General features: G+C 46.3%; 1 protein-coding gene across 1 annotated transcript; it reads right to left on the bottom strand.

Annotated features, from left to right (window-relative positions):
* Positions 1-2,895: 2,895 nt before the first annotated feature.
* LOC144104048 (uncharacterized) lies at positions 2,896-7,957 on the bottom strand. Its single transcript, XM_077636834.1, has 3 exons — positions 7,182-7,957; positions 5,103-5,310; positions 2,896-3,229 (listed from the first exon to the last, which is right to left on the bottom strand). The coding sequence occupies exons 1-3, from the start codon at positions 7,315-7,317 to the stop codon at positions 3,184-3,186; spliced, it is 390 nt and encodes a 129-aa protein (XP_077492960.1). The 5' UTR covers positions 7,318-7,957; the 3' UTR covers positions 2,896-3,183.
* Between the last annotated feature and the right edge of the window lie 5,723 nt (positions 7,958-13,680).

Genomic DNA, 13,680 nt, shown 5'->3' with positions numbered 1-13,680 from the left:
AGAGGCGCGGGCACAATTAAACGGAGTGCTCCATTTCGTTGTTATTGTAATCTCGCCTGTCCTATAGGACATGAGGAAGCACTATTTGTTCACGAGATAGCGAACTATTGTCAACTATTAGCCCGCAAATATCAAAGTTGCAGTCTCAATTAGGAAGCAAGTGAAGTTAGAAGGCAATAGCGTGCTCTGCTTACTTTAGGCCGCACCTGTACTTGTACTTGTGTCCGGCTTGAAGCTGTACTATGACCCGTGTCTGTTGTCTCCCTGACTCGCCACTATGGCTTCGCCTGCAGCTGGGGTTGATTGCGAAGATGAACAGCGGCGGCAAATGGCTAATGTGGCTAACGTTTTTTGCAGCAGTGGTCAAATGACTACATATATTCCGAAATAATTTTTCACACGAAGCAGCTGTTCCTGCCGCTGATCATGTCTTCAATCTTGTTGCCTCCTCCGGACTCCCTTTGAATTCTTCCATGGGGAGGCCGTTCCACGTGTTGGGGTTTGGCCAAGTGTTGCTGGCCAGGGGACCGGGCTTCGTCAAGCCGCAATTAGGCGGCTTTAACCTGTCACCCCCTCTCTTTCCTTGAGGAAGAAAATAGTTTGATTTGATTTGATTTATTTTTGCTGAAGCGGTAGTTATGTCTAATGTCCCCTTAGGCTTAGAGTTCTGTCTTTAGACTTCCCTGGGTGCGGGTCGGGCACCTGGTTTGCTATTCCACTGCAGGATTCGTCGTCTCAATCTTTATACCGTTCCGGGTTCACACCGTCGAATTTACGCGCATCGTCGGGGACGCTGATTCCTTACACCAGTTCATCCTCTCCAGCGAGCGGTTCGCACGACTGAGAATAAAGTATTCCCAAATTCCCGTCGCTCGATTAGGCTGCCGTCCTCTTGCCGTCCTCATCTCCTTCAGTTCAACCGCCAAAGGACATGCCCTTAAGCCGGTGTGTAAACTACTTCACAGGTATGTTATCGAGACATGGAGCTTTTTGTGTTAAACTCTGCTTTCCCTTTACTTTTATGTAAATATTTATTTATGATTATTACGTTTTATTTATTTTAATCCTCACACCTTTTTTCCTCGATTTTCATTCCAATCTCATAAAAAACTAGAAATTCGTTGTATTCCCAGATTCCTAAATATTTATTTATGAGCAGATTTTTCTCCTGTTTGGATCTCCACCTAACCCCACCAATACCCCAATGGTTAATATCCCACCGCGGGTATGTGCCATCGCTTCCGAGGTAACAACAACCGCCAGCACATGGTTATAGCTCGGGCTGCCATTTTGGATAGCTCTCTTCGGTCTGCTTTTCCTGTGAATTTTGTTAAATGATATTCGAAATTTCAAAATGTTTGCACACCGCTTGAAAAAAAAAAACTGCGCTGACCAAAGGTATCCCGGTTTCTACTGTAAGAAGCAGCGGGCATGGACTGCAGGGCCAAGTTAGCAGCACCTCCTCAACTGCTGTAGGACTTGTGGGGTCACAGTAGGGACCCCAATGCCATTACCCTAAGGTGTGAATTTAGACGGAACTATTTTGCACAAAAAAGCACTGGAGATAGCAGAAAATTTCGAGATCTACGATTTCAGTGCATCGAATGAATGAATAGAACGCGTTAAGAAAAGGCACGGCATATCCTACCGTAGACAACTAGAAACCGTCCGTGGGGTGCGTTATAAATGGCTCTGAACCTAGCGACATTTTTAATGCGAATGACATGGGCCTCTTTTTCAAGGTACAGCCAATGAAGACGCCGAGCCTTAAAGGCGAGGCTTGCCGAGGCGGGAAATGCCGCAAGGAACGTCTCGCCACGCTGTTGTTCTGCAACTTGGACGGCTCCGAGATGATGAACCCATGGGTCATTCAAAAATTTCGCAACCCAGGTCGCCTGAAAAATATCCGGTGCCTGCCCTGCCACTACAAGAATAACAGTAAGGTGTGGATGACGTGCGCAATTTTTGAAGAGTTTGTGTCATACATGGACTCGAAGATGGCTGCGAGGTCATTCTTTTTTCAGACAACTGCTCCGCATATCTTAAGGAGACAATAGGCAGCAGCCGAACGGCATTACAAACCTAGACATCCCAGATCCAATGCACTATTTGGCCATGACATGGAGTGCTGTCACTGCCACAATAGTCAAAAACTGTTTCGCAAAGCGTTTTGGCAATGCAGAGTGCGCAGCAGAACCTGGAACTGTAAGGGACAGATCCATCGAAAGCTGCGAAGAACTCGACACTGCCATGGAAGCGGTTGACACGAACAGGATCGCATAGAAGAATTACGTTTCTGTGGACGATGCTGTTCCCACCTCCGAGGTGTTCATCGTTGAGCAGATCGTGGCCGAGCATGTCGGTGCGCACAACAGTGGTAGTGGTGACAGAGGAAGATGATGAGCCACTGCCAGATCGTATTTGAGGCAACAACAACAACAACAGAACCAACCTTTATGTCAGCTGTAGCGCCATTAGACGTTCTGATTAGGTATGTTCGTTAGGATCGAGAGAGCTACACGATACTGCAAGTTTAGAATAGAGAGTTGTTGTGACCAGGTGTGAGAAAATGGTAGACAACGCTGCGTGATTTTCTCAAATCCTAGCACTGCAATAAGCGCGTTCAATTGGCCAATACTGCCGTCTTTGATTTGTCCTACAACCTGGTTTCATTTTTTTGCGGTTCCGTGAAAACCCTGTCACTGGGGTTCTGGATTTTCGTTGCGAATCCTGTTCTGGTCTTTTGCGGTCACTTGCAGAAAATTACAAACAACATAACAGCATTTCTATCTTACCTCGTACTGGCCTACTTCGCTGGTTGGTTGCCTGCAGAGCCCTCAGTGGTGCCCTGTGCACAGCTGCCCGGCTGGATCTTGTTGACGTGCTGTACAATGGTTGAGCTGTCCGGCTTCCCTGCATATTACATCTTTCAGCCTCATCCAGGCAGCAGGGGTAAGGAGAGCTGCTGGATGGTTTATGGGGGTTTAACGTACCAAAGCGACTCAGACTATGAGAGACGCCGTAGTGAAGGACTCAGGAAATTTCGAACACCTGGGGTTTTTTCACGTGAACTGACATCGCACAGTACACGGGCCTCCAGAATCTCGCCTCCATCGAAATTCGATCGCCGCGGCCGGGATCGAGCCCGCGTTTTTCGGGCCAGCCGCCGAGCACCATAACCACTCAGCCACCGCGGCGGCCAGGAGGGCTGCTGGACGTCACAGGAATTCTGCATGAAAACCATCATTGAATCAGTGTTCTGTCTGTTGTTTAGTAATCTGTTGAAAATATGATTCTAAGAGTGACAGACTTCAAACTCAGCTCCTTTCGCCCTTACGCAAGCTTCTGCCTGTACCAGAAAATGAATAAAATACATTTTTTAAAACAATATTTCCCATTTATGTCTCCTAACAGGAAGCAATCAGTAATCTGAGTGTCCCACGTTTTCTTTCTTTCAAAAGAAAAGCGTCCAACACGTTTTATTTCTTTCAAATGCACGCTCGGCGCTCAAGGGAGCGTTGGCAGTTGATAGAAGGGCCGCTGTTCCAATCGAGACGGCGACCACACTCGGAATGGCAGCGGTGCCGGGGAGTGTCGGTAGCCGGCAGAAGAGCCAACGCCATTCACGCGCAGTTTCTCGTTTCTCTTTGCCTCTGACACGTTTGACTACGGCCGGCCGCGTTTTACAAGTTTTAAGGCAGTGCTTCGTCAGTCGTCATTTGTGCCCTGTGTCCGGTAAGCGACCGGCGCTCGTTCACGGATACATTCAAGTTGGCTGTCATTTTTTACGCTAAAGAAACGAACTGCGCGCCAGGCCGCAAGTTCGACGTTCACAACGGGTGATAAAAGTGTGGCAGCTGCAGCGAGGAAAATTTTCAGCTGTTCAACGCGATGTCGTGATGCGGCTGTTTGTGAAGTGCGGGATTTCGCAGGACGGCGACGTTAGAACGACGTGCTGTGGGACCGCAGCTGCGATCATGACTGCAGCGCTACTGAGGATGATGGAGCAAGTGTGTACGAGTTGTCCAGTGACTAACACATGCTCGTTTTGGAATGTGCGCACGGGCACGGCAGCGCGCAGCAACCGATAGCGTCTGGCGATAAATGGCGACCACTGGATAATGCTATTGCGCTCAACTATTCAAGGCCAAGCTTAAACAACTTCGAAGTTTTTTTTTCGAAAATATGATTTGCGGGGGTCAACTCACAATAAGGTAAATACGGTACATGCAACACGAGGCAACTTCATAAGCTAAACACAAACACAACATTACTGCACAACCGAGCTAGAACACACGTGAAAGGGCAGCCTAAGAGCAATTCTTACTGCGTCATTATGCCCAAGAAATGACGCTCCTTGTCACTTAACAATAAAAAGTACGTGCAGACGCAATTTTTTTAAGCTTTACAATTTCCCCAGCCTCAGCAATTACCCTTGTGGTCTTTTCTGCACACCTGCACAGAAAGAAGTGTGTCTGCTCAAAGGAATTACCTTGTTCATTGCACTGGCTACAGTTACGGCAATGTATGCCTAGGTGGCGAGAGGCAACCGTGACGTTGTAGTTGTGCTTCCTGAGCCTCTCATTCAGACATCTGCCAGTCTGGCCAACGTAGGCTTGTCCACAGGGCAAAGAGATTGAATACACCACGTTTTTATTACATGCAACAAACAGCTGCTGATGCCTGATGGTGCAGTTTCTATCCTGATTGTCGGTTAAATTGACCTTCTTGCGCACAGATGTGGTATCACAGCTACTTTCTTGTTGCGAGCTGGCTCCTGTGCTGTGTTAGCAGCTAGCTTATTTAGATGTCTAAACATATCTTCAGCGACGGAAATAAAAAGCGGATAGGAGTAGCCTGAACACAAGAGCAGGGACACCTGGTGATGAAGGGCTGTTTCGAGGCGGCGCTTTGTGGTGTGTTCTCTGTCTGTCTTCGTATTTTTTGTGCACCAGCAATCGCTTGGTATGTGTTACCATCCAGCCCACTAGTTCGTCCTGATCACATCTTAGGTCGTAGCCAACCAACACAATGCATAAGCACACATCCTTCCTGGTCTCCAAAACAGCGCATACTCATTTCTCAGCCTCGCTGACTCTTACCCGAGGCTCCGAGGGTCACTTGGACTTTGCTGGTTGAAGGAATGGCTGGGCTGCGCCGGGCTTCCTTCCTCTTCTGGGGTCATTCGCTGGTACAGAGAGCCAGGTGTTTCCATTGGTAGCTCCAGCTGGCTGCTCGCAGCAGGCGATTGTGAACGCGTATACATTCCTTCCAGCACAGCAACTGCATCCATGCATCCCCGAGCGTCGCCTGAAGATAAAAAATATAAATGAAAGCAATGTTACGACATTACATGTCGCAGCAATTTTGCACGCTATAGTTTGCAGCAATCAAACAAAATGCATGAACATACAAACTGCATATTGGCAGAAAAATGGACGAGCGTAACGGTTGGGAGCTTGAGGTGACAGTGACCAAAACCAAGGCTGTTTAAACATGATGATGCAGTTCTAAAAAATTAACTAGACTTGCAACCACAGAAGAGGCAGAGCAACTGCATTGCTTGCGTTAAAGCTCTAGACATGCAAACAGCTTGAAACCTTGCCCAGCATGTGATGTCAAGTGTGCTGAGAATTGATGCAGGATAATTCTGCTTCTATGCACTGCAATATTAGACAAAATTTAATTAGAATTTTCATTCAGATGGCCCTATCAGAATGCAACACCAACAAGCTGAAAGGCACTCGAACAGATAGAAGACACCTGCCACGCTTTGCAAAAAATGGAACCAATGCTTTCTTTGCTGTATAACTACCAAACAGAACAGTTGTGAAGAGAACAACTTCGATTCGTTAAAAGGAAAAAATCATGAATTAAGGGCAATGCAACCAGTCTCTCGTCACTTCACTGCTACGTAATGTGTATCCTGAAGCAGTGTTTGTGCAATGGCCAAAAAAGACTACGCAAGTTTCCATAAAACTCTTCCGAACAAGAGAAACAAGGACAGCTTAACTTTCTGGCTGCCTAGAGGCACGGCCAGGTACTGAGGAGTGCATTGTGCAGGTTGCGTAGGGAACTACAAAGGACACCCTTCAACTGGTGGTTGCATGCTTGGAGTGCCAAGCAATTATGGTTTTTATGACTTCTGCTCACTTGGAACTTTTGATGACTCTTCATACTACAATGCAAATGTGCTGTACACTTTCAAAGAAGACTATAAAAAAAGATTAAAATGTGCTTGCCTGTACGGGTAATATCAAGCTGGAATTAAGCAAGCAAAGCAGCTGAAAACATAGCGCGGTCTTTCGGTTATTTACACTCAGTCACAATGTCTGATGTTGCTACCTCAAGGTTCCAGTGAAGCGTATGTCCATTAAGAGGCCACTGACTATGTCACACTCCGCACTTGAGAAATGACAAATAAACCTGTCTAGAATAGAATGCTGCCCTGCTATACAGATGTATTGACTGTTTTCCTGCCTGAAAGTTAGGCAAACGTTTTTCTGAAGCATGTCAGTAATCATATTTCAACTCACCAGTCAAACACCCATTTATGCAGTGACCTGTTCGTACAAGAACATGTAATGGCCATCACGCCATCTTCCAGGATGTGTCACCACGCAAAGATGATGAAAGGCACATTGTACAATTGCACTTAATGCATGCAGGAGCATGAGGAGCAGAAGAACATTTTTTAAGAACAAATAATTTGTGGGTGGAATCCTACAGTAAAAGACTCACTTGGACTTCGCCGCCAGCAGTGTTGTACTGACCGGTAGTCGCTGGTTTTTAAGTTACGAGCTGGGCATCTCCCCCTACCACTGCTGAAGCCTTGGGTTTTCTATTCTGAGGATGAGTTCGTTCTTTTGGCATGCCTAGACTATGTTGTATAAATTAAGTTATTCGTCACAAAAATTGGCAAATATTCTCGTGAATGGTAGGGTGGATTTTGTGGTCTATTTGGGTAGAGAAGGGCGTTTACTTGACTATTTAAACAAAACTTTTTCATTACTCAGTGTCTTGTGCCCTTGTGGGCAGAGCCTTCTACTCAGTCTATAAAGTTGCAGTATTGCACAAAAATGTCTCCTGTGCGTAGCCGTTCATGAAATGCCGCAGAAGCGCTCGCACACACTGAATAAACACTCGCTCTGACACAACACAAGGCTATGTATCTCACTTACGATAACGGGGAATATTCTCGCTTTCTTCTGCTGCCGGGTCCGCAGGCTCTTCATATAACCGCATGGCTGCAACCACCCTGCCGTCCTGTGTTGAGGCGCGGGCTGTTGAACGTGCCGTAGCTCTGCACGAGGGCATTTTCGGGACCCTCCACGTTGCAGGTCTCAGATTGCAACCAAACTCTTTGCTAAGGTCGGCAACGTTGTGAAGCAACAGGTCCCGCTCTGTATAAACTTCTTCGGTACCAGACCTAGTTTGAAACGAGCAGTCACTTTTTGCAGCTTGAGGCAATCAAAGCGAAAAAAATGTCAGTCATAATTTTGTAAGCACTTCTTCAGCACCTGCCGTTCGTTATGAAGAAACTTCCTCAGCATGAGCAGCAGTCGCTCCTTAATGCTTCTTGCAGAAAAATCTCGCCCAGTCGCAATGGTCACGTTTTCTGCAATAGTCCCCCATTGCGACGGGTCCGCAGACGGATTTAAGTTGACGACCTCGCGTAGAAAAGGGAGGTCGTCGCTGATGTGGTAGCGCACCCTGCGCAGCACCACATTATTTCTCAAGATGCCACTGCGGCTGGCATCATCCGCCTTTTCGATACACGGGCGGATATTCATGTCATGCTCGGATGTGCACACTGCATGCGTCGCCATGCCTCCTTCCTCCGAGCTGGCTATCTTGGCTTGGCTCGGCGACGGCTGTCTCGCAGCTCGCCTCTAGGTTGTTTGTGGGCAAACGCTAACTTCCCGCAAACGCCAAAGCGATACCGTAAAGTGCTGGGCTAGGTAAATGCTAGCCTGGCCCGGTAAACGGTAACGTAAACACGGTAACGATATGCTATAACTCTAATATCTATAACGTTGGCTTAAGGTGCATGTGCAGGAATATTGTAATGGCGGCGTCGCGCCGCCACTACCGGCGCCGCTTCCCTTCCAGTTCCCCTTTCTGATAAACATCGTCCTCGCAATGGTCCCCGTGCTGCTGACTCGTTCGCCGGCACCGCTTGCCGTCGGCGCCACGCTTCGCCCCTCCCTCCCCACCCTCGGCGTGCACCGACATGGTCTTGACATGCCGGTAACCGTCGGGCGCCTGCTCAGCTCGGTCTGTTTGGCGCTGCATAATGTGCTAGGCGGAGTCTGCCATTCACATGGTACGAGGCAATGGAAGTAGTCTAGGCCAGGGAGCTTTGCAGTATTATGCCCGGACAATAATTTTTGACGAATATGTCATATTTCAAGGTCACCCAATTCCTTACTTGGCATATCCACCATGTGTTTTGAGGCCGTATCCGCTGATTATTCGAAGTGATGATGTTTGGCCGGTGCTCAGTAATTTTAGTTCGTTTTCCTTAGCAGCTTCTCATTGTTTTTAGAGGTATGAAAGCCGCTTGCTGAAATAGTTGTCACCTCTGAGAACTGTATGCGGCAGGCTACGTAAGAATTGATCACTGCAGAATGCAAGCAGCATCACACAAATGCATTAGTAAGCCGTCGGAATTTTGTGCATTTACAGAAGGCCCACAAGGCAGCCTACAAAAACAAAATAAATAATACATCATGTCAGGTTATGACCAATCACACATCACGTGCTTTCTAGAAATGCAATTTAAATTTACACTGTGACTGAGCTGTGTCAGGCAGCCACGTATTTTTTTTTTATTTTAAAGGAAGACAGAGGGTTGATTTTTCATGTTTTTATTTAATTTTAGTTTTTGTTAATTGCCTTTATGTGCCTGGCGCACATTTGAAAATTATCATTTCTTACCCACATTAAAAATAATTTGGCCCATCTTTTTGGGTGCAGTGTCAGTGTTGCTAGAAAAATAAATATAAAGCTGACCATTTTCTTCTTCCCTCTTTTTTTTTGACGCAGAAGTTCAACTTCCGAGAATTCATTTTGAAAGCAAAAAGTATGTTTTCATAGACCTTGTGGACCGCGCAATTCTGTGTCAGTGCCATTTGCTAATGTTGCAGTATTAAAAGAATATTGTTGCATTTCGCTGCTTTTCTTTAACTTATGATTTTTTTTCTTTTCAGTGCAGATGATGGGAAATAATTCCCCCTACCCGAACGTGGATGGCTTGCTTGATGGTATGGCGAGGAACAACCTCAATAATTCAACACAGGAGGAGTCGTGAACATTCTCTTTCACAATTTAAAAACATTCCGGGTAGGTGTGCATTAAGAACTACAGCTTTTCAGGTGGCTGTGACTGCATTGTGACGAAAAATGCAGCATAAAACGAAGCTGGGACCATTTAATTCTGAAAAATTTTTAAGTGCATAAAATGCCCCGCTAAATTAAAGAGCACTGTAGAATGTTACTGCGCTAAGCTAATTTTCCCATTCCTTTTTCGTATCTTATACACTTGATTCTTTGCATTGTGCAATGACCCCGCAGGGGGGCGTCTGCAGCTTGCAGGCGTCGGTGAGTGGCGACACCGCGGGTTCCCGAGCATCCGCAGGGACATCCCCGCAGGGGGATGATGGTGAACCGTGCATCACCACGGACCCGAGAACCCACGTTTCGCCGTGCGCGGCATCGCCGTGTCCGGGGAAAAGGGGATCCTGGTTCAATCGATGCCGAGCGTTTGGACCTTTAAGGCACCTCAGTGGAGGCAACACACCACTTTGGCCCCAGCTTCCTGTAGACGGCACCTCCGGCCTGACCCGACCGGCGGAAATCGGCAGTCGCCTTTTCCTATCCTCGCCTGCATCTTTCACTTTCCTATCTTCTTTCTCACAACACTCCTATCCCCTACTCACTTCTTGGTTTCTCCTTTTTTCCTGGCGGCGAGGGTTAACCTTGTGTGCCGAACTACCTTTCGGTTATAGTTGCGGTTATAGTTGCGGTGTACAGCTGACGCGGGCAGGCCTTGCTTGCAACCTCCTGTCCCGTCCCCATGTTGGGCTCCGTGGTGGGTGGCTGCCACCGCAGCCAAAAATAGCTGTTTTTTATGGATCCCTTTCCTTGATTAAATGATCGCCCTCATAAACGAGGGCGGACCGATGCCACTACGCAGTTCCTGCAATGAACAAAAGAAGTTTTCCCTAGGTACCATGACGTATATAGTGAAAATCCAGATCAACCAGCTAGGAAAATGTCCCCATTCATTGTTTCTAAATCTCTTACCGACGCCCTGGGCCTTGGCTACAATGTGGCGAAGCTAGCCAGTGGCGACTTACTCCTCTAAATCCGAGACAAAGTGCAATTTTCCAAACTACCAACCATAGTGTCCTTTGGAGACATTCCTGTATTCATTACTGCACATCGATCACTAAACACAGGGAAAGGAGTAATATCTGAAGACAATTTCCTGAAACTTTCTGAAGAAGACATGTTGGAGGGTCTGAAAGACCAGAACGTCACCGAATTCCATCGTATTAAAATCCGAAAAGATGACAAGGAAATAGCAACAAGACACATAGTCCTGACCTTTGCCTCCAGCCAACTTCCCGAAGCCATAGAAGTAGGATATCTTAAAATAAATGTAAGACCGTACATCCCAAACCCCAGACGCTGCTTCAAATGTCAAAGATTTGGCCATGGCTCACAGAGCTTTCGTGGCCGCCAAACATGCGCCAAATGTTCGTCAAACAATCATGAATCCGTCGATTGCAATGCTTCACCACTGCGCGAACTGCGAAGGGGATCACCGCGCGTACTCGAGGTCATGTCCTACCCAGAAGAGAGAGAAGGAAATAAAAACAATAAAGACAAAGGAAAATATATCTTATCAGGAAGCACGAAAAAGACTCCCATCAGCCTTCCAGTTCACGGCAAAAACAAATTTCGCCGATGTGGTGCGCAGGGGCGGAACACCACACCAGGCTTCAGCCACAGCCCAGGCAAAGCCTCAGGAAGGGCCACCCCCACCCCCAGCAGACGCAGCGAAGGCTGCCCTGCGACCTCTCAGCAAGGGCTCGCCGTCCCCTCAGTCGGCCGCCCGTGAGGCATCCCCCAGTCGGGAGAAGCCCACAAACCGTACAACTGCGGGTTCACCACGGAGGTCGAGAGCCTCTAGTGAGGCGATAGACACCTCACCTTTGCTGCAGCAGAAGCACAGCTCCCTGGAGCGAAAAAGAAAAAAAGACCCCGGTATTGGCACCCCCAAAACCGGTACCCTAAGTTTTAACTGCACTCGTCAAATATGGCATTCCTTATACAGTGGAACTGCCGAGGACTAATGAATAACTACTTGACATAAAAGAGCTTTTAAACACAATGTCCCTGGTGGCTTTATGCTTACAGGAGACCAACTTAGGTCCAAAACAAAGAAATATTTTAAACAAGTACAATACCTTTCGGTGTGACCGAGAGCAAGCAAGCAAACTTTCTGGAAGTGTTGCCATTGTCAGACAGAATGGTGTGGCAACCCGCGAGATCAAACTTAAAACCAAATACGACGCCGTCGCAGTCACCATTCTTCATTTTAAAACACTGACAATATGTACCGTATACCTTGAGCCACACCTAACAGTAACACTTCATGATTTAGAATCCCTTTTAGATCAGCTAACAGAGCCATATCTGCTAGTTGGTGATTTAATGCCCACTCCGGTTTTTGGGGCAGTGCACACACTGATGCAAGAGCTCGTATTTTAGAAGATTTTATTCTAAGTAATAATGTTTGCCTTCTTAACACCGGCAAAGATAGATACTGCTCTCCGAGCACGGGAAAAATGAGTTCCATAGATTTGTCTTTTACTTCGCCCTCTCTCTTTTGTGATTTTAAATGGGATGTCATCGATAACCCACACGGCAGCGATCACCGCCCTGTATTAATAAGCCTAACATCCCCACCACAAGTCCCCCCAACGAAACCACGACAGTGGAAGTTCCAATTAGCCGACTGGGAACTTTTTAGAGAAAGGAACAGCTTAGATAAAATATTTTCAGATGATCTCAGCATAGACGAACTGAGTGAAGCTATCACAAACTGTATTTTAAACGCTGCACGCCTAGCAATTCCTCGGTAATCTGGAGTAGTAAAGCAGAATCAGAAGATTTGGTATACACTGGAATGCAGAGATGCAAAAAAGAAACAAAACAAAGCTTGGGGAATTTTTCGTAGGTACCCAACGCAGGAGAATTTAACAAGCTTTAAAAATGCATGAGCAAAAGCTCGCCGTGTTTCTTCGCCGTGTTTCAGAAAACACTTTATGGCAAGGTTACGTGTCCTCAATAAACAGCTCAATTACGTCAAAGCAAATGGGGGAGATGGTAAAAAAGATAAATGGCAGCTACTCCCCATTCACAGTTCCGCATCTATCAACCCCTGGCATACAAATTTAGAAGAACAGGCAGATATTTTGGGTGAATATTTTTTTTCAGTTTCCAGTTCATCTCACTACAGAGAAGCATTCCTCAAATACAAAAACGCAGCTGAAAAACAAAGACTTTCGACAAGTGGCAGTTCAAATTAGCCCTATAATAACCTACTTACAATCCAAGAAATTAATAGAGTACTGTCCGCTGGTAAGCAAACTGCACCTGGCTCAGATGAAATACATTATCAAATGCTGGCTCATCTTTCTGAAGCGGCTGTGGAGGCGCTTTTAATTTTTTTAAACAAAGTTTCGGTATCAGGGAAACTTCCCGAAGCCTGGAAGATGGTCGTTATTAGAATCGTCTTTTCTTGGGCTAGTTGGTTTTCTATGCTGTAGGTGTTTGCAGCGCACACGAAACACGGACGGACAGAAAAGGGAACGAAACACAGCGCTGACTTTCAACTGAGCTTTATTGGAAAAATAGGCGACTTTTATACAAAATTTTTAACATGTGACTCAGAAGATGTCAAAACGTCCTACTACATGTGCCATCTAAAATCACTGATACTCTAGATAAAAACCCTGAAAAAACACGAATGGAAAACACTGAAAGACACGTGCCGCCTAAACCACCTAAAGGGTGTCATGATCAATAACGGTGAAGGAACAACATTCGAAAAAACTACCAAAAAACTTTGATACCAAAATGCAAAAGCAGGGTGAAGCTGTATATGGGTTCCCGTTGTCACAAAAAAAATAAAAAATTAAAAGATAAAAGAAAATACATTGACAAAAACAGGGCTGAAACGGTATAAAACACATTAACTAAAACAGCATAAGACCCATTATTTAAAGAGTGTTGAAATTTACAGGTGCGCGCCTGCGGCCTGCAAGAATCCAAGTTCTTTATCGAGGAGTACTAAGGACACAGCGCTGACGCACCTGTCCCCTTTCTGTTGGATGGCTGTTGGATTTCTGTTGGATTTCTGTTGGATCAGACCACGAGGGAGATTATCGAGGCAAAAGCCATCCAACAGAAAGGGGACAGGTGCGTCAGCGCTGTGTCCTTAGTACTCCTGGATAAAGAACTTGGATTCTTGCAGGCCGCAGGCGCGCACCTGTAAATTTCAACACTCTTTAAATAATGGGTCTTATGCTGTTTTAGTTCATGTGTTTTATACCGTTTCAGCCCTGTTTTTATCAATGTATTTTCTTTTATCTTTTATTTTTTATTA

Source organism: Amblyomma americanum, chromosome 1 (assembly GCF_052857255.1).
Source record: "Amblyomma americanum isolate KBUSLIRL-KWMA chromosome 1, ASM5285725v1, whole genome shotgun sequence".
Lineage (NCBI taxonomy): Eukaryota > Metazoa > Arthropoda > Arachnida > Ixodida > Ixodidae > Amblyomma > Amblyomma americanum.
The sequence above is the reverse complement of the archived record's forward strand: the minus strand, read 5'-3'. Positions and strand labels throughout refer to the sequence as shown.